We start from the raw sequence: 27,687 nt of genomic DNA, 5'->3' as shown, positions 1-27,687 counted from the left end.
GCTCTTTGACACTGGTCTTAGTAATACTTTGGGGGATATGTTTCCTCAGACCAGGGAAACAAAAGCAAAAATAAATCGGGCTACACCAAACTAAGGAGTTTTTACACAGCAAAGGAAACTTTCAACAAAACAAAAAGGCTACCTACTGAATGGAGAGGTTATTTGCAAATGCTATATCTGATAAGGGATTAACATCCAAAATATAAGAACTTATACAACTCAACTACAAAAAAAGAATCCTATTTAAAAAATGAGCAGAGAATCTGAATAGATATTTTTCCAAAGAAGACAAACAGATGGTCACCAGGCACATGAAAATATACTCAGTGCTACTAATCACTGGGGAAATGCAAATCAAAGCCACAGTGAGATAAACCTCACACCTGTCAGAATAGCTATCGTCGAAAAGACAACAAATAACAAATGTTGGTAACGATGTGGGGAAAAGAGAATACTCGTGTACTGTCAGTGGGAATGCAGACTGGTGCAGCCACTATGGAAAACAGTATGGAGTTTATTCAAAAAATTAAAAATAGAATTACCATTTGATCCAGCAATTCCACTCCTGGGAGTATATATATACACACACACACACACACACACACATATATATATACATACACACACACACACACACACATATATATATCTCAAGAAAACCAAAACACTAATTCAAAAAGATATTTGCACCCCTGTGGTTCATTGCGGCACTATTTACAATAGTCAAATCTCTGGATTGTATATTTTAAAATGTGATATTCTTCATAAACAAAAAAAAATTTTTTTTTAAATTGTGAACAAACAGGCTCTTGGGGTGCTGGAATGTGGATGCAGAGAGGGTGTTCAGGGATCCCTGACAAGGACGCCGCTTTGCCCCACGGGTAGGAAAGTATCCTTACTGGTGCACAGTTTGGGTTAGGAACCAGGAACGCTGGCTGTCTGTAAACACACCCTTGTGAATAAGCACGAGGACTGTTGTGTAAGTTCTTCCAGGCTGGTGTGTGACCCACTAGATAAACAAGCAAAGGTGTAATAAATAGAGAGCTTTCCCAGGAGACTGTCTGCAGGGACAGTGTCACAGGCAGCTGAGTGTCTCTGCCAGGGCTCTGAGGACCACGGCAAAGTGTGCTGTCTTACTGTATCTAAGCACAGCTGCCTTGCTCTGAAGACAATTTTATTTTCCTGGCTAGTTAAATTGAGAATGTAAGCTAACGCTATGGCATGTGTGGTTTCTTCCCTCCAATCCACAGTCCACACAAAATGCAGCATTGTTAGCTCTCTTAAGAGGATCCTCTTAGTAGTACCAAATGACAAGAATTAAATGTACAGAAACCGTGTACTATAGACAGGGTCTCTTGAAGTAAATCCCATATATGTGCTTTACACGAAGTCTGATACCTTTTTTTTTTTTTTTACTTGGGATCACAACTGTGAAAATATAAAGGACAACTAGAAAATATAACTTGATACATCAACACTCATTTCATGTGCATCTCTTCAGGAGCCTATGTGAAAAACTTGCAAGCAAGCACTAAAAGGCGATCATGTTTAACAGTGCTCCTCTCACCCACACAGGTTATTAGAGCTGAGCAGCTGGCTGTCCCCTCCGCTGCCCCTGTGGGTACCCAGGCATGACCAGCAGACTGACCCACAGCATTAGCAGCTAGGACACACAAGCCCAGGCTGTCCCCATGATCCCAAGGTGCTGGCCAGGCCACAGGAGTAACACCCAACTGGGCAATAAAGCAGAGAGCAGGAGTTTTCTTAAGGAAGGAAAGTAAGATGAGAAAGCATGTTTAGGGCAGGTGGTTATGGTAAATTGTCTTCTTATCCTTCCATTTTCTAAGCCTTCTGTAATTTGATTTTTTAAAATAATTTTTGAAATTAAAGTAACATTTTTCCATAAGAAATTGGAGACATACAAACAAAACAAAGACCACCTAGAAAACCCATCATCTTGAGTCAATCTCTGTTACCAAAGTAATAAATAAATTATGACAATAAAAAAGCAAAGCGTCAAAAAAAAGACATAGCTTTCAATGTAGGAAACAACTACTCTGTCTTTTTTAAAAAGTTAATTTATTTTGGCTGTGCTGGGTCTTAGTTGTGGCACACAAACTCTTATTTGTGGCATGTGAGATCTAGTTCCCTGACCAGGGGCTGAACCCAGGCCCTTGCATTGGGAGCATGGAGTTTTAGCCACTAGACCACCAGGGAGGTCCCTATCCAATCTTAATTATAACAATTTCATAGAGAAAATAAACTAATAAACAGTTAACAAGCTTATAATAAGCCCCAAATCAGAAATGAGGTCCACTGGCAATACGTTTATCTTTAAAAAAATATAATTGAAACTCATATATTATGTAATAAAGCCAAACTGAGAACTGTAACACACACACACACTCTTGCGTACACACAAGTATTCTTCATCACAGCTGTACACCAAGTGTGACAGTTCTGACCAGAAAAGCCCCTGGCCTGCCTGCTCCTCCCAGGGGACAGCTAGACAGTTGCGGGCAGACAGCTCTGCTCCAGACGCTCACTGTACCTTATCTGCAAAGTGCTGGATGATAAAGGAGGTGTTTGACATCCTGGGTTTTTCAAACAAAGAGTTTTTGTTGACAAAATTATTATACAGCTTTTGAAGCCAGTTTTCATCAGTCCCATGTGGTAACTGGAAGAGAAAAGCAAACCAAATAGCAAGTAAGACAACTAGAGACAAAAGATTAACCAAGGGGAGGAAAAGTGCTAATTCTAAGAAACCAAGAGGAGCTGCACTTGACTGCTCGACGTGGGAGGCTCCTTTTTCAACAGCAACAGAGGCATGAGTCTGTCTTTGCTTTTATTCTTTAGAGTGATATTTCAATAGACATTTTATCAATGCTCTTTTAAAAGAACAAGATGTTATCAATGAAAAGGAAACAGTGATATAATGATATAAGGATGAAGGATTTTATTTCTGCAGAACTGGCAGTATTTTAATATTTTTTTCCCAAAGTAGTCCAAAGATTCAGCAAAAAGTAGCACAAATTCCATTCAGTTCAGTTCAGTTCACTCAGTCGTGTCCGACTCTTTGCAACCCCATGAATTGCAGCACGCCAGGCCTCCCTGTCCATCACCAACTCCCGGAGATCACTCAAACTCATGCCCATTGAGTCGGTGATACCATCCAGCCATCTCATCCTCTGTCGTCCCCTTCTCCTCCTGCCCCCAATCCCTCCCAGCATCAGGGTCTTTTCCAATGAGTCAACTCTTCGCACCAGGTGGCCAAAGTATTGGAGTTTCAGCTTCAGCATCAGTTCTTCCAATGAACACCCAGGACTGATCTCCTTTAGGATGGAGGACTCTCAAGAGTCTTCTCCAACACCACAGTTCAAACGCATCAATTTTTCGGCACTCAGCTTTCTTCACAGTCCAACTCTCACATCCATACATGACCACTGGAAAAACCATAGCCTTGACCAGACGGACCTTTGTTGGCGAAGTAATGTCTCTGCTTTCTAATATGCTATCTAGGTTGGTCATAACTTTCCTTCCAAGGAGTAAGCGTCTTTTAATTTCACGGCTGCAGTCACCATCCACAGTGATTGTGGAGCCCAAAAAGTAAAGTCTGACACTGTTTCTACTGTCTCCCCATCTGTTTCCCATGAGGTGATGGGACCAGATGCCATGATCTTAGTTTTCTGAATGTTAAGCTTTAAGCCAACTTTTTCGCTCTCCTCTTTCACTTTCATCAAGAGGCTTTTCAGTTCCTCTTCACTCTCTGCCATAAGGGTGGTGTCATCTGCATATCTGAGGTTATTTATATTTCTCCCGGCAATCAGATGACCATTATATCTACTACTGTGGGCAGGAATCCCTTAGAAGAAATGGAGTAGCCATCATAGTCAACAAGAGAGTCTGAAATGCAGTAGTTGGATGCAATCTCAAAAACGACAGAATGATCTCTCTTCGTTTCCAAGGCAAACAAATTCCATTAGGTGAAAACAATTTTTATTCTTGGTTGAATGGAGAAAGGTTGGCATGCAAATGTAGTCCTCCCCATCTCCTACCTCAGGAAGAGTTTTTCTTTTGTTTTACTACCTAGTTAATAACTCCCTCCTTGAACTAAGGTCTTAACTACTTACACTAAGCTAGTTGCAGAACTTGTTCTTGATACTGGTGATTTTGAAGCTATCACCAGCTATATTCAGCCTGAACTCTGTGAATCTAATAGTCCATAGTGTCCAAATGACACCTGCAAGCTTCTCTGTGACACTGGTCACCGAGGGACCATCTCTGCAATGTCAGTCACTCAGTTGAATCAGACTCTTTGCGATGTTATGGACTGTCGCCCGCCAGGCCCCTCTGTCCATGGGATTCTCCAGGCAAGAATACTGGAGTGGGCAGCCATTTTCTCCTCCAGGGGGTCTTCCCAACCCAGGGATGCAACACAGGTCTCCTGTGTTGCAGGCAGATTCTTTACGATCTAAGCCACCAGGGAAGCTCTGTAGATTTGGTACAAATATTCCCAGAGCCCACATTGGCCTCTGCACCCTGCCCCCAGTAGATCATTCCAGAATGCTTGGCCTTGGTGCCTGCCTTTTAATCTTACATCACTGCAGGGACTAAAACATAGGTGGCATCAGAAAGGATGGTTTGTGAGAAGAACCATGGAATTCAGAATTATAGGGAGAAAGTACCAGTATGTCGTCAACATTATAATCATGGAAGGGGGTAATAAATCTTTGGAAAAAAAAAAAAGATGTGTGTGTTTAAACATTAAAATAACAATTTCAAACCAAAAGAGACCAAATACTGTTCTAGGGATTATTTTTTCCTATGGCCCCATGAAGGCCACTGCTAGGCTGACTCACTATAAAGTTGTTCCTTCCAGAGGGGTAATAACAATAGGAAAATTCCTAGAGACTCTTTTCTCAATTGTATGATGTTGATTTTTCAGCTGCACCTCCCAGTGGGTGACTCACGGAATCAGGAAGTAAGAGAAAACTCAATTCCTGTTAGTCATTAACAACTGGAGTGTGGTCACTTGCTGTTTCCATGTCTACTCTATATACACACCCAGAGACAGCTTCAAAGGGCTCTTCCCTGCTAGACATGACCTAAGAGGTCATGCATGTTACCCATGGGTGGGCTATACATGCTGAGGGTAGGAGGTTTACCCGGCCTCCTGGGGTTCCTGCTATGAACTGCTGTCCCAGAATTAACAGCCAATCAACTGGTGATTGATCAATCAGGAATTTACATGTAGATTTTAAAATAGGCTCATCTATTATTGCTCTGAAGTTAAAGAAAATTATTTTTAAAAGTTACCAAGCATTCTTCATCCAGTAACTCCAAAATGCCCATTTTTGCTTCAATCAGGTCAATGACTGGTTGGTTGTCATAAAAATCTATCAGAGTCCAAGGAATGTCTTCCTTCATATATTCTTCTTGTTCAAGTTTAAAGACATGCTGGAAATCCAGACATTAATATAGAAAGTAAAAGAGAGTATTAGGATGTGCTTCTGAAGAACAGGACATAAACTTTTGGAAAATGTAGGCACATGACTTGATTTGTAATGTTTATGGAAGCCTCCGAGGTACATGTCACCCCCCTTACCCACAATCAAAGCTGCTGAGGTCCTAACGTGGGTCTAGTTGTCCTCTTCCTGCCCAGGCTGAGTGGGTCCCCACATCCTGGGGTGTAAACTCTGGGCCAGCCTGCCACCTTTGGCACTCAAGGTGGTCCTGGAGCCTCTTCCTGCTCAGCCACTGCTGCTGTCAAACATGGACCCTGTCTCTTTGACTGGGTTAAGAGCTAGCCCACCCAAGAGACTAACAACTTGAAGAGCTTTGTGCATTACTTGTTTCAGCCACAGGGGCACAGGGAAGGCTGCCAAACGGGCTGGCTCAGGCTCATCCTGGCTGCAGGTGGCAGAAGGGGAGGGGCTGTGAGGAGAAAGGCTCCCATGGGAGAATCCCAGAGGGGACTGCATGAAGGCCAACAGGTGGCTGGGAGCCGAACAGTGCCCACACAAGCAAGAGAGAGAGAGCGAGACAGAGACAGAGAGAGAGAGGGAGAGAGAGAGAGAGCGAGAGAGAGAGAGAGCGCGCACAATGGTAATGGCTGGAGTGATGGATGGGGCTGCCAAGGACGGCAGAGGGGAAATCATGCCAGACCAGACTCTTGGTGAACCCCCAGGGAATCTCAGTTCTGTGGCCTTTTCCTGGGGGCAGTGAAGACCCATGGAGTTCATGACAAGACTTAGGTTCTGGAAAGGTAACTCAGTTTGGGGGTGGGAATGGCTTTGAAGAGGCCAGAACTGGAGGGGAGGGCCCAGTAAGGACTCAGCCCAGGGTTCCGCAGAGGCCGGGCACTGTGCAAGGAAGGGAAGTAAGAGCAAAGAGGCTGGGTGAACGCAAGGCTCAGGACACCGGGTCAGGGGTGGTGCTTTAACCACAGAAGGGAGCACAGACGGCACAGAGGCCAAGAGAGGAAGGTGGCAGGCTCACTTTGTCACGGCTTAGCTCCCAGAGGCTACTCAGATGCAGGGGTTCAGCAGAGGCCAGATTTATGGGACAGGAGCCAGGAGAGGACTTGCTAGGGCTTATACTTATATTTTAAGTCATTACCCCTCCCAGGAGGATCTGCACATTGAGAGATGACTGTAACAACGTCAAAGGGGGAAAAATAAGGAGGATGAAGTGGAAGAGGAGGAAGGCAGAATAAAAAAAGAAAAGAACAGAATTTCAGCCTCTGATGTGCTACTTTCAGAGTGTCTCACATATGTATCATTCTAAGGTTGCGGTGAATGTGTGTGTTGGGAAGCAAGGTGGCCCTGGAGTCAGGAGGGGGGAAGGATCCACATGTACTGTTTGACTTCAGGTGAGTTATGCTGCATATCCACTTGGAATAAATCTTAGTTTCAGTTTTAAATGCTAAACTTCCAGGGAATCCATGAGAATGAAAACAGAATACAAATGTGGGGTGAAACTTAATGCTTATACATGGATTAACTCTGGAGCAAGGAATAAGAAAGCAAAGAAGTATTTACTGAATATGATTCAATATTAAGAGTTCTCCTCACAAGATTATTAGGAAAATACAGCTGATCCATTTTCAAAATGAGAAAACGGAGGCTCAGAAAACCCAACGCCCCAGGGGAAGGAGGTGGTAGATCTGAAACTCAAATCCACTTCAGTTTGAGCAAAATCTCATGCTCTCTATGATGTCACACTATCTTTTCCTCATGAGTTGTGTGGGAGAAGCTGAATTTCAAAAGACAAGCAGGAGTTCTCCAGGTGAAGAGGAAGGGATGGGAAAGGACAGGGGCAGGTGGGTTGTGGCAGAGAGTAGGTGCAGATACCGAGGCTCACAAGGACTGGAGCCTGCAGGAAACTAAGTGACTTGGTCGGGCTGGAAGGGGTCTGTATCCAAGAATGGCAAGTGATGAACTGAAACAAACGTTGGCTGGTGCCTCCACAAAAATGAAATAGGATGGGAAGGTGCAGTTTCAAGAAACAGCCACAAGATGGTGCAGTGACCCAGCATGGGACTCAACGCTGGTAAGATTTGAAGAGGCTAAGAGAGTCAGCCTCTCTTCCTGTGCACACACACACACACACCTGAGAGCTAGTTTCAAGAAGGCAAAAAAGTCACCTACCAGGTTAAACTGCTGTTGCAGCTTTTCATTAGCATAATTGATGCAAAACTGTTCAAAGCTGTTCACCTCAAAGGTTTCAAAACTGAAATACAGTTTAAACTAGTTAAGACATAACTTGAAGGACATACACATTTGTTTACAGGTTAGTATTTTTCACAACTTTAACAGTGTAACTTTTTTATGTTTTCTGTGAGTTCTAAACATGCCTCAATTCTTGTTTTAACCATCCTAGCAGTCAGCTTACAAGTCACATTTTTCCAGGCTGCCCCAGGAAGAAATCTGGTATGGACAAAACACCCACTTGAGGCAGGCACTAGAATAGGCATGTGCACATTATGGCATATCATATAATCTGCACAACAACACTGACATCAGCCTTATTATCCTCAGTTCTAGATGAGGAAATAAGACTGAGAAGTTCACAAATTTGTCTGGGGTCACACAGTCCGTGTCAGACTTAACTATGAGTCCACCTGTCTGTAACACTTCTGCTCCCAGTGAAAAAAGCAACGTTGTCTCCTGTGCTCCCACTCCTTGCTGAAGGCAGAGGCAGCACAGTTTTGCCTCCCCAAGGGGCGCTTTCATAGTCATAAGAGGAAAAAGCAAGGTCACAGCCCAGCAGACCCCTTCAGGCCCAAGGAAGACATGGCCCCACCTCTGTCTTCAGACTTTCAAAGGCTGCCTCTGGAGTTGCAGACCCAGGAGCTGAGAAGGCCAGGAGATGACAGCATGAAGAGCGGCTGGAACTGTGTGGGACCCGTGAGAACCAGGTCTGCCCTACAGGATGGCTGCTGCTCAGCTCGAGCCAGGTGTGGCCACGGATTAATCAGATCAGGATGTCTGGTCACCTGACTCTCAAAAGAATCTAGAAACCTGGACTTTCATGTGAATTACCCCACTCTGTAAAACATGATGTAGCCTGAACAGAACTGGGGCACCCGGTCCACCACCTGGGCAGAGGAGCGTTCCTGCCAGGAGGAATCCGAGCGCTTTAGGTGCTGGCGCTGATGCCCATCACCACGCTTAACCCTAACACACCCTAGGTGAAGGGCTGCCCTGACCCCACTGTTACACGCGACGGTCAGAGGAGATGGTGACCATCACAGAGTGGTGCCAGACACGCGAAATCTGACCCCAGCTCGTGGGGACTCTCAAGCCTTAGTTCTTAATTGCTCTAATCCTGAAAGGTTCCTGCCGGCGCCAACCACAGGTCCCCAGGGAGTCTCACTTGACTGAGCCCGTTGAGTTCAGTGTAGAATTTCTGGGGAGGTTAAGGTCCCAGACTGTCCATGGAGCAAGAGGAGAACCCAGAGTCCTGACAGCCCCATTCCACTAGCACCCTGGGTGATCCAGGGGTTCAGGTGGCCTGGACACTGCAGACAGGCCACAGCTGGGCCTGGAGGGGAGGCAGAAGGGCCTCATTGTGCCCTGAAGCCCACAGCCAGGGCCAAAGGCAGGACTTGCCAGGGCAGGGGCTGGATGTCAAACATCAATGACATTACTTTTCCTGTTCACATCAGAACAATCCCTATGGTTTGTAAAGATGCATTCACAATTTCTTCCATTTGACCTTGGTAATAACCCTACGAGAGAGGCCCCATCTTACAGACACAAAAACTGAGGTTCAGTGACGCCCTCCAGGCCACACAATGGGCGTAGTGCAGTGCTTACTCCCTGGGGTCTGACTCCTGGCCCCGAGCCCTTCCAGCTCCGCATCCAGAGAACATAAGCATCTGGCTGGCTAGGGAACCACAAGCCTCCACGACGTTCCGAGCTGAAATCTCAAGGCTCACAGCTTGGGCTTTAACTGTCTTCATGCAGGGTAACTTCCCCTTTCAGGCCGCCTTATTCCCAGCTCACCCTGAGGTCACCTCTTGAAGCAGCTGCAGGTATGCAGGGATGAGGGCTAATCCAGTCCTGAGCAAACTGGAGAAAGGCGTGAAAGGATTCCCTCCAGACAGTAACACTCTTACTTAAAGAGGAGAGATTCCTTTTTCGGAGGGGTGAAATGAATTCATGGGTGACAAGTGAGCATGTTACTTTTTAAATTTTTAAAGAGGGGTTTAATTTTAAAATTTAAAATATACTCTAACAAGCTCTTTAAAAAATTTACAGTTCCTCCTGTCTGAAGTTTGCCCACTTAGCCAAAAATTCAAATTCCTTATTACCATGGTCTATCAGCTTTGTGGATGCCTGACGCCTGCCTGCTGTTCTCCTGACTCCTTATTCTCAGCTCCTTACTCTCAGCTGCCCCCTCTCTTCCTGGTGCCTGGTCAACTGTGACACATCCATCCATTTATTCCTTTCCCAGGAACCATCCCAATCTCTGATGGCCTCTTCCTCCACTAAAATTTAAGTCCCAACAAGGCAGGGGCCAGATGTCTGTGCTGTTCACCCATCACATCTGACACAGTTCCTGGCACATGAATGTGTGTTCTTGAATGAGATAATATATCCTTAAAAATAAAGGGCTATTTATTTAAAAAAAAAAAACACAGAAAAGAACAGAGAAAAATATAACAATCACTTATTTCCATCACAATGAGAGAGACTATTATTAAGAAGGACTATTTCCATTTAAAAGCCTACTTAGATGCTTACTGGCTGCTGCTCAAATCCTTATTTTTAAGGTAAGTAATTTACTAGACTAACCCAGCAATGTAAGAGTTTTATAACTGTTAACAGATACTATTAATTGGGAGTCACATGTATTAACTCAGAACCCAGACGGCAACCCACTCCGGTATTCTTGCCTGGAAAATCCCATGGATGGAGGAGCCTGGTGGGCTATAGTCCATGGGATCGCAAGAGCTGGACACAATTTAGTGACTAAACCACCAAACGACCACCATGTTAAACAGGTAACACCCCTGAGTCTCATATGAAATAACTATGGGAAAAGCTATTTTGCTATATTTGGGTAGAAGTTCTGCCTGCCTCACCCCGCAGCAGGTAGAAGCCGGCCAGCAGAGCCAGCTCGCCCCTCCATTTGGGAAGCAGGGAGGGTGAGTTGCTTTCTCCAGGGTGTGGGGGGCTACTCTCCAATCCAAGTGGAATACTCTGTGATGCCTTCCCTGGGACAATCTGCCCCTCTCCCTCTGAGAAACCAGGGTTGGCCCTGGGAGGGGAAGGGGTTAGGCACTTGAGGCCAGACTCTAACAAACAAAAGCCCAAGTGCTAACTCCTCTCAGAACTGGCTTCCATGCTGGCCAGGCCTCCCTCCCTCACTCTCTCTGGCTATTCTATTCTTCAAGTGTCTTTACGATGAATCTGACCCAGAAAAGCAGGACTGGGCAAAGAAAAGAAGCTAGAAAAAACCCTCCAGTGTGGTAACTGGATCCACCAAATGTATTAGAATTCATGGAGAATGGGGCAAACACATGACCCCTATGATCCAAGAATGGACAAGGATGTAGGCATGAGGGGCCTGGTTGGTAAAAGGCTCTGGTCTGAGCCTACCTCTGGCCCTGTGCTCGTGGGCAAGGTGCAGGGTGTCTGGGGCTGTCATTATCACCCTGTGAAGTGGGAGAGGTATGTCAGGGTTCCACACCTCATGGGGCCTCTGCAGGAAAACAGAGGTGGGTGTGATCCTCCTACGGAACTGGGTTCTCCCACCAGCAGAGCAACTGTGAATGAGTCTTCCTAAGCCTTGGTTGTTTTATCTGTAAAATGGGGATAATTATAAGGTTGTTTAAGGAATTAAAAAAGTGCATGGAAATCACTCAGCATGGTAGTTGGCATGCGCTCTTCATGTTGGCCATTACTGATGTAGAATTTTTTTAACGCACCCTACATAAAAGACATTGTAGCCCAGGAGACTGTACTTAACATACATAGATGCAAAACCAGAGAACACCATCTTCCTGACCATGTGAAACACAAAACCACCAGACTAAAACAACCTAAAGATAACAGGCATTTGACATTTAAATGAGGAAAGACAAGCTCAGGGAGAGAATCTTACCCATAAATGTCCAAAACACCAATAAAAGTGTGCTGCTTGCCTGAAAAGTGCAAGGCTTGGTTAATTCTCTCCACAATGAAGTCAAACAGGTGAGCGTAGATCTTTTTGGCCAGTGCATCCCTGGCATTGACAGCCTGGGGCCTGGTCATGGGCTTCACCACTGTCTCGGAGGTTGTGACGATCTTGCGATTACACAGCCACTGAGCCACTCTGCCACTCTCCAGGCCCAGGAGCTCACAGAACACCTCCAGGTGACCATCATCCTCCTTCAGAAACGAAAGACACAGCCCCGTCAGGCCATCAAAACTGGCACTGGCCCACCCAGCTGTGCCCCTCGACCTAGGCACGATCAGGCCTCGTAACACAGAGCCAGGGCTGGGAGTGAAGCAGAAGGGCCCCTGGGGGCACGGAGCCTGCACCTGGTCCTCGGCTGGGCACTGCTGTGGTGATGCCAGGAGATCCCAGGCTGTGTCCTACCCAGATTTTCCTTCTTGCCAAAGAATGTCAGTAGTGATGCTTAGGTCACAGAAGCGATCCTCCCCCCTCTCCTGTGCTTGTGGACACAGCCTCGAGGCCTCTCTCTGCCCTTTTGAATCACACCCAGGCCACCTGTCAGAGCCTACACTTGCCCTGTCACTCTTTGTGTAGCTGGGGTCTGCCCAGGGTGGGGTCTGGCCCAGGAGGGGCCTCTGTGGTGTTGTCAGGGAGAACGTGGTGGGCTCCCTGAACTGAAGTGGTTTTCCAGCCAACATGAGGGCTGTGGTGGTGGATGTACAAAGTGAATCTTGTTTCTCTCCCAAGCCTGGGCATGAGAGCTGCCCCACTGGCCAGCAGACGAGGAAAGGTCTGCTCCTGCTTTAGGCAGCAAGAACTAGGAGTCCCTGTCACTAGGCAAGGAGATGCAATCCCATGTGACTGCACACCACCATTCCTCTTGGGCAGGGAAAACTTCCCAGATGGGCTAATCTGTAGATAGCATCTCAGTCAATTGGGGAAAAATCACATGATTTCATTTAAAAAGCATCAGGTTATGGTGGACCTAAAAAGTCCTGCCGCCTCCCTGCTGCCCACCCACATCCCTTCTGATCAATATCACAATAACATAAAGCGTGTCAGTACTGTGAGGTTTGGCTGAGCTATTGGTTTCCTTCCTTCTAAGCAGGAACCAAACCTTCTGAGACAAAAACACCCAGCTAGAGGGGGAAATGCAAAGGGGCAGCAAGTTTTAAAACATAAGATGGCTTCATTCAGATTGAATTTGCCCAATATTTCACTTTCTTGATGCAAATGAATGAAAATTATTTTCTACAAAGATCTGACATTTTTTTGTGTGGGATTTGTCTCCTAAGACTGATAGACAAAGGAATTTTAGTCTATCAATTTTAACTCCTTCTCCAAAATGCTACCTTCACAATAAACTTCACAGAACAGAGTTCAAAGCCAGGGCATTTGGAAGTCATATCTTCAGTCTACGGGAGTTTCAGAAGAAAAAGTGCAGAAGCCCATTTCTGAGGTAAATGAGCCAGGACCCAGTGGGAGAACTACACTGCGCACCTTCCAGGCCTGCCATCACCTCCTCCAAACTTCCCAGTCCTTTGTGAACTGACTCTGCGAGGACTGGATACTGGTGGGGATGGGGCAAAGCACTTAGAGTGATAATCTGAAGAATTACTTCCTGGTCACAGGGCAACAGGACTGATGCACTGAGCCAAAAAACATATCCTCCACATCTGCTCAGCGCTCTCTCCCCTTAAACTGTAGGTACCAGAGCTGAGAAATGAACAGGTGTACAAAATTAACAATTGTTCCCATCGGTTGTTCTGGAGGCATTGTTACAGACTGAGTGTCTCAGTTATATGAAAAATTCATGTGTTGAAGTCTTAACCCCCAATGTGATGGTATTCAGAAGTGGGGCCTTAGGCAAGTAATGAGGTTTAGATGTGGGTGGGGTCCCTTGATGGGATTAATGTCCTTATAAGAAGAGGAAAGAGAATAGAGCTTGCTTTTTCTCTGCCCTGTGAGGACACAGCAAGAGGGCAGCTGTCTGGAAGCCAGCATCTTGAGAACTCAACTGTGTTGGCACCTTGATCTTGAATGAACTTCCAGACTCTAGGTCTGTGAGAAAATAGATTTCTGTTGTTAAGCCACCTGGCCTGTGGTATTTTGTTATGACAACTGGAATTGACTAAGACACACATTGTTAACACAAAGCTTTAACAGCAAGGAGATTTTGCATTTCACAGAAACATTTTAAACATGTGACTGTCCTCGTTACATGGATATTGTTGAGGATAACCACATACCTCACACCAAAGCATAACATTTGTTGCCTAGCAGACATATACATAAACTTATCTTGTGTCCATGAAATGAAGAAATCAGTCACAAAACTTAAATGGAAGCCTATTTCCAGAGGGGAAGCCAGCACCATTGGTGTTTCATTCAGGCATGTGTCAGGAGGTAAGACATGTCTAGTGCCCTTAAGGTCCTTCATGATCTGTGCCCCTCCCCCATACACATTTTCTGACCTCACCCACCACTTCTCCTTTCTCTCACTTGTCTTTGCATTTACCAACCTTTTGGCTATTTTTCCAATTACACTTCCTGCTCGAGGGCCTTTGTACCTGCTGTTCCCTCTACTTGGAATATTCCTCCTCCAGATATAGACACAATTTTACTTCCTTACTGAATTAGAAAGGTTTTCGCTGAATGCCCAATACAAAAGGCACAGCCTGTCCCTACTTATCCTGCTATATTTTCCTTTTTTTATTTTTTGGCCATGTCCTATGGCATGTGGGATCTTAGCTTCCTGACCAGAGATTGAACACACACCCCCTGCATTAGAAGTGTGGAGACTTAACCACTGGACTACCAGAGAAGTCCCTATTTTCCTTCTTTTTAAAAAATAATATTTATTTTTATTTTGAGCTGTGCTCAGTCTTTGTTGCTGTGTAGACTTTTCTCTAGCTGTGGTGAGTAGGGGCTGCTCTCTAGTTGCGGTGTGCAGGCTTCTCAATGGGGTGGCTTCTCTTGGTGAGGAACACAGGCTCTAGGTGTGTGGGCTTCAGTAGCTGTGGTACTCAGCAGTTGTGGTTCCTGGACTCTAGAGCACAGACTCAACAGTTGTGGTCCATGGGCTTAGTTGTTCTGCAGCATGTGGGACCCTCCCTGACCAGGGATCGAACCCATGTCTCCTGCACTGGCAAGCAGATTTTTTACCCCTGAGCCACCAGGGAAGCCCCCTATTTTCATTTTTAATGGTTATTGCCAGCTGCCAGACCCTATAACTTTTACTGTGTCTCCTCCCCTCCATTTTCTCCCCCTGATCAAAAGCTTAATGAAGGCCTTCTGATTTTGTTTTGTTCACTGATGTTTCTCCAGAGCCTACAACAGTGTCTGGCACAGAGGAAGGCATTCAATAAAAATTTGTTGAATAAAAGGAAAACACACAGAGGATGTGTTTCCCCTTTCTCTGCCGTTGCAAGGGGAAGAAAGAAGTTTTACTCTTTGAAGGCAACCCATGGAAACCCCGACCTTCCTTGTTCCTGTTAAACTGATCCCCCGAGTAGGTCCAGTGTGCCTGGTGCTAAAATGCAAAAGCAGGGTAACCCTGAGAGCTTCTGCTGATGATCCTCCCAACACAGGATGGGGGAAACAAACACATATCTTACGTTGATCACTGATCTCTCGTGGCCCACTGCTGTGATCTGTACATTGCCCAGATGTAGGATGGCTGCCAGGACCTTAAAAACGTCCATCTGAAAATCTTCCTTGAAACCTGAAAACAAAATTTTTTCCAAATTAGGAATACTCCATTTCTTCTCTTGCATAATCACTAGTAAGACAAGCACCTGAATTCTTTCAGGACCCTCTAATACCATCAGTGCCAAGAGACGGGACAGGGTACAGGAAGTGGACCCCAGGGAGAATCTGGCTCACTAGTTTGTCTTTCTAGTTTGACGTGTGCAGATACACAATGTTAACTGTTCAACCCACCAGGCTTCCCCTCTGTGGTGGCTGCTAGAAAGTTCAATTCAGAAATTAATATCTGAGTAGCCATTTCATGTCAGGTTCCTGGGAGAATTGGCTCTTTCATTCTGTATGCTGTGCTTCCTTTTTAAAAAAAAAAAAAAAAATTAAATTTTTAAAGTTTTTTTTTTTAATGTGGACCATTTTTTAAGACGTCTGTATTGAATTTATTACAATATTGTTTCTATTTTATGTTTTGGGTTTTTTGTGTTTTTTTTTGCTGCAAGATATGTGGGATCTTAGCTCCCAACCAAACTCGCACCTTCTGCTTTGGAAGGCCAACTCTTAACCACTGGACTGCCAGGGAAGTCCCTGCTGTGCTTTTTTTATTGGTATTTTTTTTCTTTTTTGTTTATAAGTTACCCAAATGCTTTTTATGGTGGGTGCTGGAAGGACTCCACTTGCCCCTCCAGCTCTGCACCCTGCTATCTGCCCCAGGCGGCTGGCCTGTTTGGACCAAGGTGATGGGTTTTCATGCCCTCTGGTTGGGTCTGGCCAACGCGTACCCTGTCAGGAGATCAGAGAACAGGAGGAGAAGATATGGGTACATCTCCCCATCTCTTTCCTTGCAGTTGCCTCAGGCTGGCTGTGCAGGCGGTATCTATTCCAGGTCTGGTGCTGACTTTCCCCGACCCTCCCTTCAGGCTCAAGTAACACCCCTGTGCCCAAACAGAAAGAGCTGCTGTTTCCAGGGCCCTGCTGCTCCTTGCAGCCCTCTCAGCCCCACACAATTTGCAATTTGTAGTTGCTCCCTTGGTAAATAAACTTTCCTCCTTTTATCTTATTTGAATGTGTCCCGTGTTCCCAGCATGGGACCCTGACCAATATAGGTGGAATATCACTTGTGAAAGAAAAGAGTTGCCTGCCAAGTCAGCAAACAACGGATGCTGTGGCGATCCAGCTCTCAGCCACTAACACCGCTAACACCGCCTGAGGGGACTCAGGATGCAGAAAAGCGGAATACTGGTCCTAGGTAGCTAAGCTGCATATCAAAGGGATGATTTCACTGAGCCCAGACTTTTGCATCTTCCCATATATATAATAGAAAAGCGCTAAATTCCTTAATTTGAGATACCTGGTTTTCTTTAACTAACAGTAATATTTTGATGTTCTGACTACCTGGTCTTTGTTGCAAGACTCCTATATATCCTGGCTCCTCCCTTACCTCTTCAGAGCAGTCCCTCAGAGCTGTCTGAGAGGCTGCATCCCAGGCTCAAGCCTTCGGTTTTGTCTACTGAGTAAAACGTAATTTTCAGTTTTCAGGTTGTGCATTTTTTTTTTTCAGCTAACAGGAGACCCTCACTTCACTCAGCAAAAAAGCAGCAGGCCCTAAATGCCCAGAAAGAGCCATTGTGGTCACCGCTGCTTCTGACTTGAAGATACCTGGAATATCTCAATAGCAGCCAGGTCATGTTCCAAAAGAATTTCTAAACCTGGAGAGTCTTCTCTCCTTCAAAGATCACACAAAATCAAAGTCACATATGATTTCATTTGCTATATGACTCAGGGAACTCAAACTGGGGCTCTGTAACAACCTAGAGGTATGGGGAAGGGTGGGAGGTGGGAGGGAGGGGACATATGTACACCTATGGGTGATTCATGTTGATGATGTATGGCAGAAACCAAATCAATATTGTAAAGCCGTCATCCTTCAATTAAAAATAAATAATTTTTTTAAAAGTCAGATATGATTTCAAAGCAAAATTACATATATGCCTCCAGTTCAACCCGAGTCCAGGCATTTGCAGTCACTCCATTTCAAGCTAACATTTCCATTTGAATGACAGCCAATTCTAAAAGAAATAACCTCCAGGGCATCACCATGATAAATGACAGGTAAGTGACGAGGAAAAGCAACTAAAAATGCAAACTTTGAAAATCTGCTCTGACACTCCCACTCTCTGCATAATCCATGACTAAGCCCATGCCTTCCAGAACTGACAAAACTGAAATAACAACTCCAAAGTAGTGACTCAAAGAAAGAACTTAAGACCTCAGTTAAGTAATTTTCTTCAGTGAGATAAAATCCTTGCAAAAGCACTGATGGCTTGAGGTGGGTTTCAACAAGAAACATAGTGGTCAAGTTCCTTGAACCTGAGGTCCAGGAAAGATCTGTTTCCAGAGTTTTCTTTCTGACAGAGATCTTAATGGTCAGGCAAAGATCAAAGGATGAATTAAATGAGAGTCAGCAGAAGAACAAAGGAAGTAAGCTCTTGATCAAAATGCACCCCATTCTGCTTCCTCAGGGGGTAACTTGTGGTCTGCTAAGGTCCCTGTGATATTGTTATTTGTATTAAGAAATATATAAATTGGCATTCATACAGTTTCTGGCACAGAACTTCTAAAAACCTGGGAACTTCCTAAGTGGTGAGAGAGACTAAGATGTCTTTCGGTAATGAGGCAATTTTGGAATGCCCCCTGGGTCATGTGTGGATGGGGGCTGGTTGCCAGGAGAAACTATCCTGAGATGGAGAGTGGGAACTTTCAGGCTCACCCCTTAACCTTTGGGGAGCAGAGAGGCACCGCAAGTTGAACTGACTGCCAATAGCCAATGATTTATTCAGTGTGCATGTACTGAAGTCTCCACAACCCCCAAAAGGACAAGGTTTGGAGAGCCCCGGAGTGAACCCATGGGACTGGGGAGAGAGATACTCTCAGCACAGAAGTTTTTGCTCCTTCCCATATACTTGCTCCTAAATATCTGTTCCAATGGGCTTTTCTTGAGCTTTATATCCTTTCATAATAAACTGGTGTTTATTATGTAAACATGTAAAATATGTTTCCCTGAGTTATGTGAGCTGCTTTAGCAAATTGGTCAAATTCCAGGAGGTGGTTAAGGGAACCTCTGGTTTACAGCCTCTTAGTCAGGAGCACCAGTAACAACCTGGACAGGGGTCTGTCACCTGACATGGGCAGGGGCCGGGTCCAGTCAGGCGGGACTGAGCCCTTAACCTGTGAGAGCTGATGCTTTCTCCAGGTAGACAATGTCAGCACTGAGTTGAACTACAGGATACCCAGTTGGTGTCCAGGGAATAGCGTGGGGTGGGAGACCCCCGCCCCAGCAACACACTGGAATTGGGTACCAGAACCATTTTAGTACCTCAGAAGCAGAGCCAGAAGAGAAACAGCATGAAACTCTGCATCAGGCACTATCCTGAGTACTTTCCACATGTCACCTCAACTAATCCTTACAACTATATAAAGTACTAGTATTTTTTAGGTTCCAAAATCACTGCAAATGGTGACTGCAGCCATGAAATTAAAAGACACTTGCTCCTTGGAAGAAAAGTTATGACAAACCTAGACAGCATATTAAAAAGCAGAGACATTACTTTGCCAACAAAGGTCTATCTAGTCAAAGTCATGGTTTTTCCAGTGGTCATGTATGGATGTGAGAGTTGGACTATATAGAAAGCTGAGCACTGAAGAATTGATGCTTTTGAACTGTGGTGTTGGAAAAGACTCTTGAGAGTCCCTTGGACTGCAAGGAGATCCAACCAGTCCATCCTAAAGGAAATCGGTCCTGAATGTTCATTGGAAGGACCGATATTGAAGCTGAAACTCCAATACTTTGGCCACCTGAATTGAAAAACCAACTCATTGGAAAAGACCCTGATGCTGGGAAAGATTGAAGGCGGGAGGAAGAGGGGACGACAGAGGATGAGATGGTTAGATGGCATCACCAGCACGATGGACATGAGTTTGAGTAGGCTCCAGGAGTTGGTGATGGACAGGGAACCCTGGCCTGCTGCAGTTCATGGAGTCACAAAGAGTCGGATATGACTGAGTGACTGAACTAAACTGAACTGTTCCCATTTTACAGAGGGGGAAACTAAAGCACAGAAAGTCTATCGAACTTGCCAAGGTCACAATCACACTGTGTGTGTCATGGCTAAGCAGTTTAGTGCCAGCGACCGCTGCAGTGTGTGAAAAGACCCACGGAGTCACAAAGCTGCCCTAGTTCACCCCAGGGTGTCTAAATGTGATGCTCTCCTGACAAACCCACACCAGGCAAAGAAGTGTGAGCAGACTCCAGAGGTCTGTTTACTGGGTGTGCTGTGAAGTGGGTCTGGGTACTGAGCTGGATAACCTCACTGCTAATCTTGCCCGTCTCTCCAAACTGTCTCCATAACAAATCATGGCAATGGACAAATAAACAGCAAGTACTTATTTAGCAATGACATTTTAAGAAAGGTGTCTGCCCAAATGTGTTATAAGCCTATGTACAATTCACATTGGGCAGTCTGCCCATGAGGGAATCAACATCTAAGACAGAAAACACTGAGGCACAAACAAGAGGACACGACCCATGGGATAAGTGTTGTACATGAGGTATTCACATTGTTGGAGATGTGCTGTTGGACAGAACTTTCCTTGGGGATGAAATGTTCTTTATCTGTGCTGAACTACATGGCAGCTATTTTCTACATATGGTTATGAGCACTTGAAACATGCCTAGTGCAACTGAGGAACTGAATTTTAAAAGTTATCTCATTTTAACTAGCACAGATAATCATCTGTGGCTAGTGGTTACTGTGTTGGACAAGGAAGGTTCACAGACCATGAAATTTGACACATAGCATGAGATTATTGGCTGTGGGGGTCACAGGATGATGGCAATCTCAATGTTACAGTGAGTTCCATATGTGAATCCACTCTACAGCAGGAAACAGGTCTCCAAAGACTGCTCAAACTTCTTTGTCTGGTCAGGGGCCCTCAGGAGATGTCCATGTTTTAGATACACTGGGGTTGAAGCTAGGCTCATGACTCCACCCACAAGTCCTTTCACAAATTTAAATAAAAGTCTAAGGAATCCATCAACTATGCTCACTCTATCGCCTGGGACAAGGGTCAACATATGTTTTCTTACCAGGCTTTGCAGGCTGTAGAGTCTGTCACAAGAACTCAATTCTAGCATCATAGCATGAAAACAGCCATAGATCATACTTAAAAGAGTGTCTCTGTGTTCCAATAAAAGTTTATTTGCAAAAAAAGGCTGCAATCTGCCAACCTCTGGCCAAAGACATTTTTTTAGTGATTCATGCATTGAGGTCATGCTTTCATTAAATGCATACTGATCTCTCACACTGACAGAGCATACCACAGTTCACAGATCAATTAAGACATTCTCTCTTAATCCCCACAACATCCCTAACAGCAACTGTGGTGGCTACGCTCCAAACATGACCCCCCACAATGCATCACCCTCCAATTGTTCATACCCTCTGTGTCCTTCCCTGAGGGTCATGACTCTGAGCTGATCCTCTGCCTTGCTTTTGATTATAAGCACATAGCAATAGTGATGCTGCACTGCTTCTGAGGCTGGTTCATAAAAAGACCCACAGAGTCTACCTGAGCCTACTGGAATTGGCTCATGGGAGAAGATAGCCTCATGTGCAGTCCATCGACCCTGAGACCAGCATGCGTGAGGAAGGCCACATGGAGAGAGAGAAAGCCTGCCCAGCCCCCAGTAGTTCCAGTCACCCCAGCCCGTATGACAGAAGTCTTCAGCTGATCGAACCCCTGCCACCACCAGACAAGAGTCCCCACGTGAGAAGTGCCCAGCTAAGCCCAGTCAGCCCAGAGTCACAAGAGACAATGATAAATTATCATGTTACTTATTTATATTTTTTACCATTTAAAAGTGTCTAATTCAATGCAATTAAACTGCATTCACAATATTGTACAACCATCCATTTCTAGGACTTTAAAAAAAAATCATTCCAAACAGAAATTCTGTAGTCATTATTGAATGATTCCCTATTCCTCCCTCTCCTTAGCTCTTGGTAACCTCTCTTCTATTTTCTGTCTCTATGAATTTGGCTATTATTGGTACCTTATATAAGAGGAATCATACAATATTTATTATCTTGTATCTGGCTTATTGATAAAGTTCTTATTCTTAGAGGACTCATAGCCATCTCCAATGCATGCATGTGGAGAAACATTAAGAACTGTGTATTTCTCTATAAAGATTTTCTTTTGTTCAGTTTAAGTGAACTTTGGAAAATAAAATTTTGTAGCAAAAAAAAATCTGACTTTTTTAAGGAGTTTTTTTTTTAAAGATTTTTTAAAATGTGGACCATTTTAAAGTCTTTATTGAATTTGTTACAATACTGCTTCTGTTTTATGTTTTATTATTTTGGCCACGAGGCAGGTGGATATCAGCTCCCTGACTAGGGATCGAAATTCCTTGCATTGGAAGGCGAAGTCTTAACCACTGGATCACCAGGGAAGTCCCTGATCTTTTTAAAATGAGAAGTTTTGTTAGAACCATTGACTAGGGTAGAAATTGAATGTTAGTTCATAAATTCCTGATGGAAAGAAGCCCAGAGTTAGACATTTTTTATTGGAAATGTCTATCTTAAAGTTTTCACATAGTCCATAGATTAGAATGAGAAGTTTCTGCATGATAATTTTTTCTCTTTCAGATATATCATTATTTGCAGATATTCTCATTCAGATTTAATAGGTCTGGGGTGATATCTAGATGTTAGAATTTAAAAGAAAAGTCTCACGTGACCTGATATTCCAGTATTGAGAGCCACTGGCATAAGTCACTTTCTCAAAGAGAAGCACTCATAGTTAAGATCATTTAAAATAGTGCTGGATTGTTTTCAGTTTTAATGGTTATTTGTTAAATGGAACTAATTGTTCATTAAAGTTTCATCTTAATGACAATAATCCAGTAATAACCTGAATGTTTGTAATAGAGGAACAGATAAATTATGTCATATGTTATAAAAATAGTCATTTTAAGCTACCAAGATTTGGAGTACAGCAATAAATAACTGAAATGACTGAGTATTTTCATTGCTGCCCCAGTGTACAGATGGGGAAACTGATTCCCAGAGATAATAACTGACCTGTGCCAGGTGGTGCTAGTGGTAAAGAACCTGCCTGCCAACGTAGGATACACAAGAGACGTGGGTTCGATCTGTGGGTGGGGAGGATACCTTGGAGGAGGAAATAGCAACCCACTCCAGTATTCTTGCCTGGAGAATCCCAAGAACAGAAGAGCCTGGAGGTCTACCTACAGTCCATAGGGTCGCAAAGAGACGGACATGACTGAAGTGACTTAGCACTCACGCACGTGTGAGGCCACAGACCTATTCTATGATGCATGGGAAAAAACCTGAGCAAATTCATGACAATAGATAATTAAGGGCTAAACTGTGAGGTCTAATGGCCAAGCACAAGCCATCAGAGGAGAGGAGGTCACCAGGCTAGTGTTTTTAAATAACAAGACTTGGTGGGAAGTAAGCAGGTACAGATTCTATGGTCGCCCTGCCAGCCATGCCCAGTCACTCTCTAAGACAAATCCCAGAAAGGAGTGAAGCAGAACAGCTCTGCCTTTCTTCCCAGCCCCCTTCACACAGCACAGTGGGCGGCCACCTCCTTTATCAGCCACTGGAGGCAGCGGACTGCTATACTTATTCCCCACAAAATTTGGGGGCTTTGCCTAAAACATCTAGGCCTGGTGTGCAGGGCTGGGGCCATGGTAACACAAGCAAGGTGCCCAGGGCCAGCTCTGCACTTATGCCATCCTGCAAGCAAGCACTCCTTAAACTCTGTGCCCCAGTTGCCTCTCTTGTCCCACATTAGTCCTGGCTTTGCTGGCGTGGACATTTGTACAATGATCTAATGTATGTGATAAAGTGGAAAAAAATTGCTGCTGTTACCTCCAATAATTAGGGAGGGCTTCCTGGAGGAGGATGGTTTTGCTCAAAGGATGGTTAGGACTTGGATGACAGGGTATAGTACATAGAGACAGAAAGCAGGCAGGAACATTTAGTAAATGGCTGTGTGCTCAGCCTGGTGCCGCGTACATTTCCCTACCAGTTGTCAGGAGTGTCCTGTGGCTAAGGAATATAGCCATTCTACAGATCAAGAAACTGAGTCTTAGAGAGGGTAACCTCCAGAGTCCTGCCAACTTGGCTTTCAATTCTTGCTTAGTTGATTGCAAAGCCTCTTCTTTTTGCCTGCATCATTTCACTGTGAGGTGACACATTACAGAGGTGGGAAGGAAGGACAGGTCCCCTGGGAGCCCTGCCAGAGCTAGGCTGCCTGTCCCCTCCTCGAGCTGCCTCTCAATGAAGCACGTTACACAGAGACTGAAATCATGATTATTATTTTAAGAAAATGTTAATAAGTACCAAAACTGCTTATCACACTATTAGACACTGTCTAAATGGCCCTTCTTAAAGTGATCACTTAAGATTTTTTTTTTTCTTCATGTGGACCATTTTATTGAATTTGGGTAAGGACCCAAAGGGTAAGGCGCAAGCATTTATTGAATTTGTTGCAATATTGCTTCTATTTTATTTTATTTTTTTTTTGGCTGTGAGGAAAGTGGGATCTTAATTCCCCAACAAGGGATTGAACCCATATTCTCTGCATTGGCAGGCAAAGTCTTAACCAATGGACCACCAGGGGAATCCTAAAGCAGTTTTGAAAAAGCCGAATTGGATGGAAATTGTGCTTAGGAAACCATCTTGTGTTCATTCTCGATTACACAACTGTGCTCATCTTGCCTATTACTCTGATATATTTAACCTCAAGTTCTTTGCCTTTTGCATTCAAATATCATCAACTAAGCCACAACAATGAAAACAGCTAGGGCTAATAAAAGATGAATATTTTCTGTAAGATGCAAAAATGGTCTATAGTCTCACACTGATCAGAAGGTTTGACTGGCAGTGTTGTATGTATATCTAGACTAATACAAAATGGGAAAGTGAATGACTATTTTTATAAATATCACTTGTCATCTTTTCAAAATTGAGGTCCATGTGGGAAAGGAAAGGTGGGAAAAAACTGAAGAGTACCTACTTCACCTGGGTCAGCATGTTAGCAATTAAAGATCAGGTTTTCTGTATACGAATGATACGTCTAAAGACTCTGAGTATAAATTCCAGTTCTGCTCTTTACTAGCCACCCAAACCTTGGGTAAATCACTTACTATCTCCATGCCTCAGTTCTCCTATTGTAAATGCAAAAAAAACCCAAAAAACAACAAGCATCTACCTCATAAGGTGGTTATAAGGTTTAAATGAATTAATACAGGTAACAAAGTGTTTAGAATAGTGCCTGGTGCATAGTGAACTCCATATAGGTGTCCCTTATTTTACCATGATCATCAGGATACCTGTCAAGGCCAAGTAAGCTCAACATCACACCTCTAAACTGATTCAGACTTTTCCTTTCACCTGTCTTCTTTGTAGTCAGCCCGGAAGGGCTTATGAGCATCCACAGGGTTTATGGCTCATGCTTCTCACAGCAAGCCAGTGAGCCTGAGTGCAAAGGAGTTGATTTCTAGATCTGTCAAGGGAAACGCACAATCTAGATCCTTTGGCCTCTAAATATGTTTTTTGATTGACTCATCCTAAAATTGGGCTTCCCTGGTGTCTCAGACAGTAAAAGAATCAACCTGCAAAGCAGGTGACCTGAGTTTGATCCCTGTGTTGGGAAGATCCCCTGAAGGGAATGGCAACCCACTCCAGTTGCCTGGAGAATCCCATGGACAGAGGAGCCTGGTGGGCTACAGTCCATGGGGTCACAAAGAGTTGGGCACGACTGAGCAACTAACACAACAGCAACATCCTAAACTTGGAATTGATTAGATGTCTTCAGAACACAGGCATGCTGGGCATCCCCACGTTCTTAGAGAAGATGGCCACTCCTGGGACAGGACATTTTTGCTCACCCAGCAGTGCAAAGGTCTTCTGAGTCTCTATCATGTCGGCTCTGTCATTCACACCCTCAAGGACCGTACTGCCTCCCATTCGCGTATAATTAAATTCTTCTGCACTCCCTGAAATCAAAAGATAGTGATGTTTATGACACAAGAAGGTGAACATACATGTTTATCAGAAGCAAGAAGAGCAGTTCACACTTAATGTGCTGTATTAAGCACTTCATAATGTTTTTCCACTGACTCCTTAGAATTCTACGTTGCTGACTCTGACATTGAGGCTCAGAAAAGTGAAATGGCCCACTCACAGTCAAATAGTGACTGTGGCAGAGCGAGAAGTAAAATGCAGGCTTGACTCCAGAGCACATGGTTTTTGTTCCCACACCTAACAATTTCATATAGCTTTACTGAGGTTCACTGAATGTATGATGAACTGTAGAAAACTTGATGAGTTTTGATATATGTATACTGTTATAAAAACATCACCATGAACATAGGCAAAACACTCTCCGACATAAATCACAGCAAGATCCTCTATGACCCACCTCCCAGAATATTGGAAATAAAAGCAAAACTAAACAAATGGGATCTAATGAAACTTAAAAGCTTTTGCACTACAAAAGAAACTATAAGTAAGGTGAAAAGACAGCCGTCAGATTGGGAGAAAATAATAGCAAATGAAGAAACAGACAAAGGATTAATCTCAAAAATATACAAGCAACTCCTGAAGCTCAATTCCAAAAAATAAATGACCCAATCAAAAATGGGCCAAGAACTAAACAGACATTTCTCCAAAGAAGACATACAGATGGCTAACAAACACATGAAAAAATGCTCAACATCACTCATTATCAGAGAAATGCAAATCAAAACCACAATGAGGTACCATTACACGCCAGTCAGGATGGCTGCTATCAAAAAGTCTACAAGCAATAAATGCTGGAGAGGGTGTGGAGAAAAGGGAACCCTCTTACACTGTTGGTGGGAATGCAAACTAGTACAGCCACTATGGAAACAGTGTGGAGATTTCTTAAAAAACTGGAAATAGAACTGCCATATGACCAGCAATCCCACTTCTGGGCATACACACTGAGGAAACCAGATCTGAAAGAGACACATGCACCCCAATGTTCATCGCAGCACTGTTTATAATAGCCAGGACATGGAAGCAACCTAGATGCCCATCAGCAGACGAATGGATAAGGAAGCTGTGGTACTATACACCATGGCTTTTACTCAGCCGTCAAAAAGAATTCATTTGAACCAGTCTAATGAGATGGATGAAACTGGAGCCCCTTATACAGAGTGAAGTAAGCCAGAAAGATAAAGAACATTACAGCATACTAACACATATATATGGAATTTAGAAAGATGGTAACGATAACCCTATATGCAAAACAGAAAAAGAGACACAGAAATACAGAACAGACTTTTGAACTCTGTGGGAGAAGGTGAGGGTGGGATGTTTCAAAAGAACAGCATGTATACTATCTATGGTGAAACAGATCACCAGCCCAGGTGGGATGCATGAGACAAGTGCCGGCCTGGGTTCACTGGAAGACCCAGAGGAGTCGGGTGGAGAGGGAGATGGGAGGGGGGATCGGGATGGGGAATAAGTGTAAATCTATGGCTGATTCATATCAATGTATGACAAAACCCACTGAAATGTTGTGAAGCAATTAGCCTCCAACTAATAAAAAAATTAAAAAAAAGAAAAAAAAAAAAACACATCACCATGGTCAAGATAATAACCAGATGTGCACCTAAATTTGAATAGTAAGTGACACTTCAGAAAGCCCTTCCATGTTCACTATTTGCATTCTGTTTGGCAGATGAGGCATGGATACTATCATTATATAACATCTGAAGAAACTTAGATTCTACAAGTGCAAGCAAATTCTTCAGGATTAGAGAGTGTGTATTCAACTCAAATACACTAGACAATTCTATCTACCAACTCAGTCCGGGTGACCAAGACAGTAGAGCTGAGGTACCATAGGAGTTGGGCTGTTTGCACTAAAGGAAATGTAGCTCATTAATTATGATTACAATTAATAATGATTTTGAATTTTCAAGAACGTTCAAATTATGATATAGATACTCTGTCTCAGGAGAAAGGGAAATATGTCATACCTTAGAAAAATGACCATCCAAGGAAATTCAGATAAAAATAAAATTTGAGACTTAGATCAGTAAGTCCCAGTGGTCAGAAGCCTTCTTCAGGTGATTCTAGCTGGATGATCTCCACTGCTCTGGAGCTTTGAAAAGAACCCTGGGGTTGAAGGGTACCTGATTCCTGGACCAACCTGCCCCTAACTAATCTATCTTCTTAGTTAAATGCATCAATTCCA

At 44.0% G+C, this 27,687-nt stretch overlaps 1 protein-coding gene across 3 annotated transcripts in view; it reads right to left on the bottom strand.

Annotated features, from left to right (window-relative positions):
* Window positions 1–27,687, bottom strand: part of MYO5C (myosin VC) — a 114,341-nt gene that overhangs the window by 60,815 nt on the left and 25,839 nt on the right. For all 3 annotated transcript variants that reach the window (XM_043471962.1, XM_043471964.1, XM_043471963.1), the window contains 6 exons: window positions 25,349–25,456; window positions 15,285–15,391; window positions 11,614–11,879; window positions 7,650–7,731; window positions 5,317–5,457; window positions 2,552–2,677 (listed from right to left, as the gene is read on the bottom strand). In XM_043471962.1, coding sequence (XP_043327897.1) covers window positions 2,552–2,677; window positions 5,317–5,457; window positions 7,650–7,731; window positions 11,614–11,879; window positions 15,285–15,391; window positions 25,349–25,456 — 830 coding nt within the window. The remainder of the gene's footprint in view (window positions 1–2,551; window positions 2,678–5,316; window positions 5,458–7,649; window positions 7,732–11,613; window positions 11,880–15,284; window positions 15,392–25,348; window positions 25,457–27,687) is intronic.

The sequence above is a fragment of the Cervus canadensis genome, chromosome 6 (genome assembly GCF_019320065.1).
Source record: "Cervus canadensis isolate Bull #8, Minnesota chromosome 6, ASM1932006v1, whole genome shotgun sequence".
Lineage (NCBI taxonomy): Eukaryota > Metazoa > Chordata > Mammalia > Artiodactyla > Cervidae > Cervus > Cervus canadensis.
The sequence above is the reverse complement of the archived record's forward strand: the minus strand, read 5'-3'. Positions and strand labels throughout refer to the sequence as shown.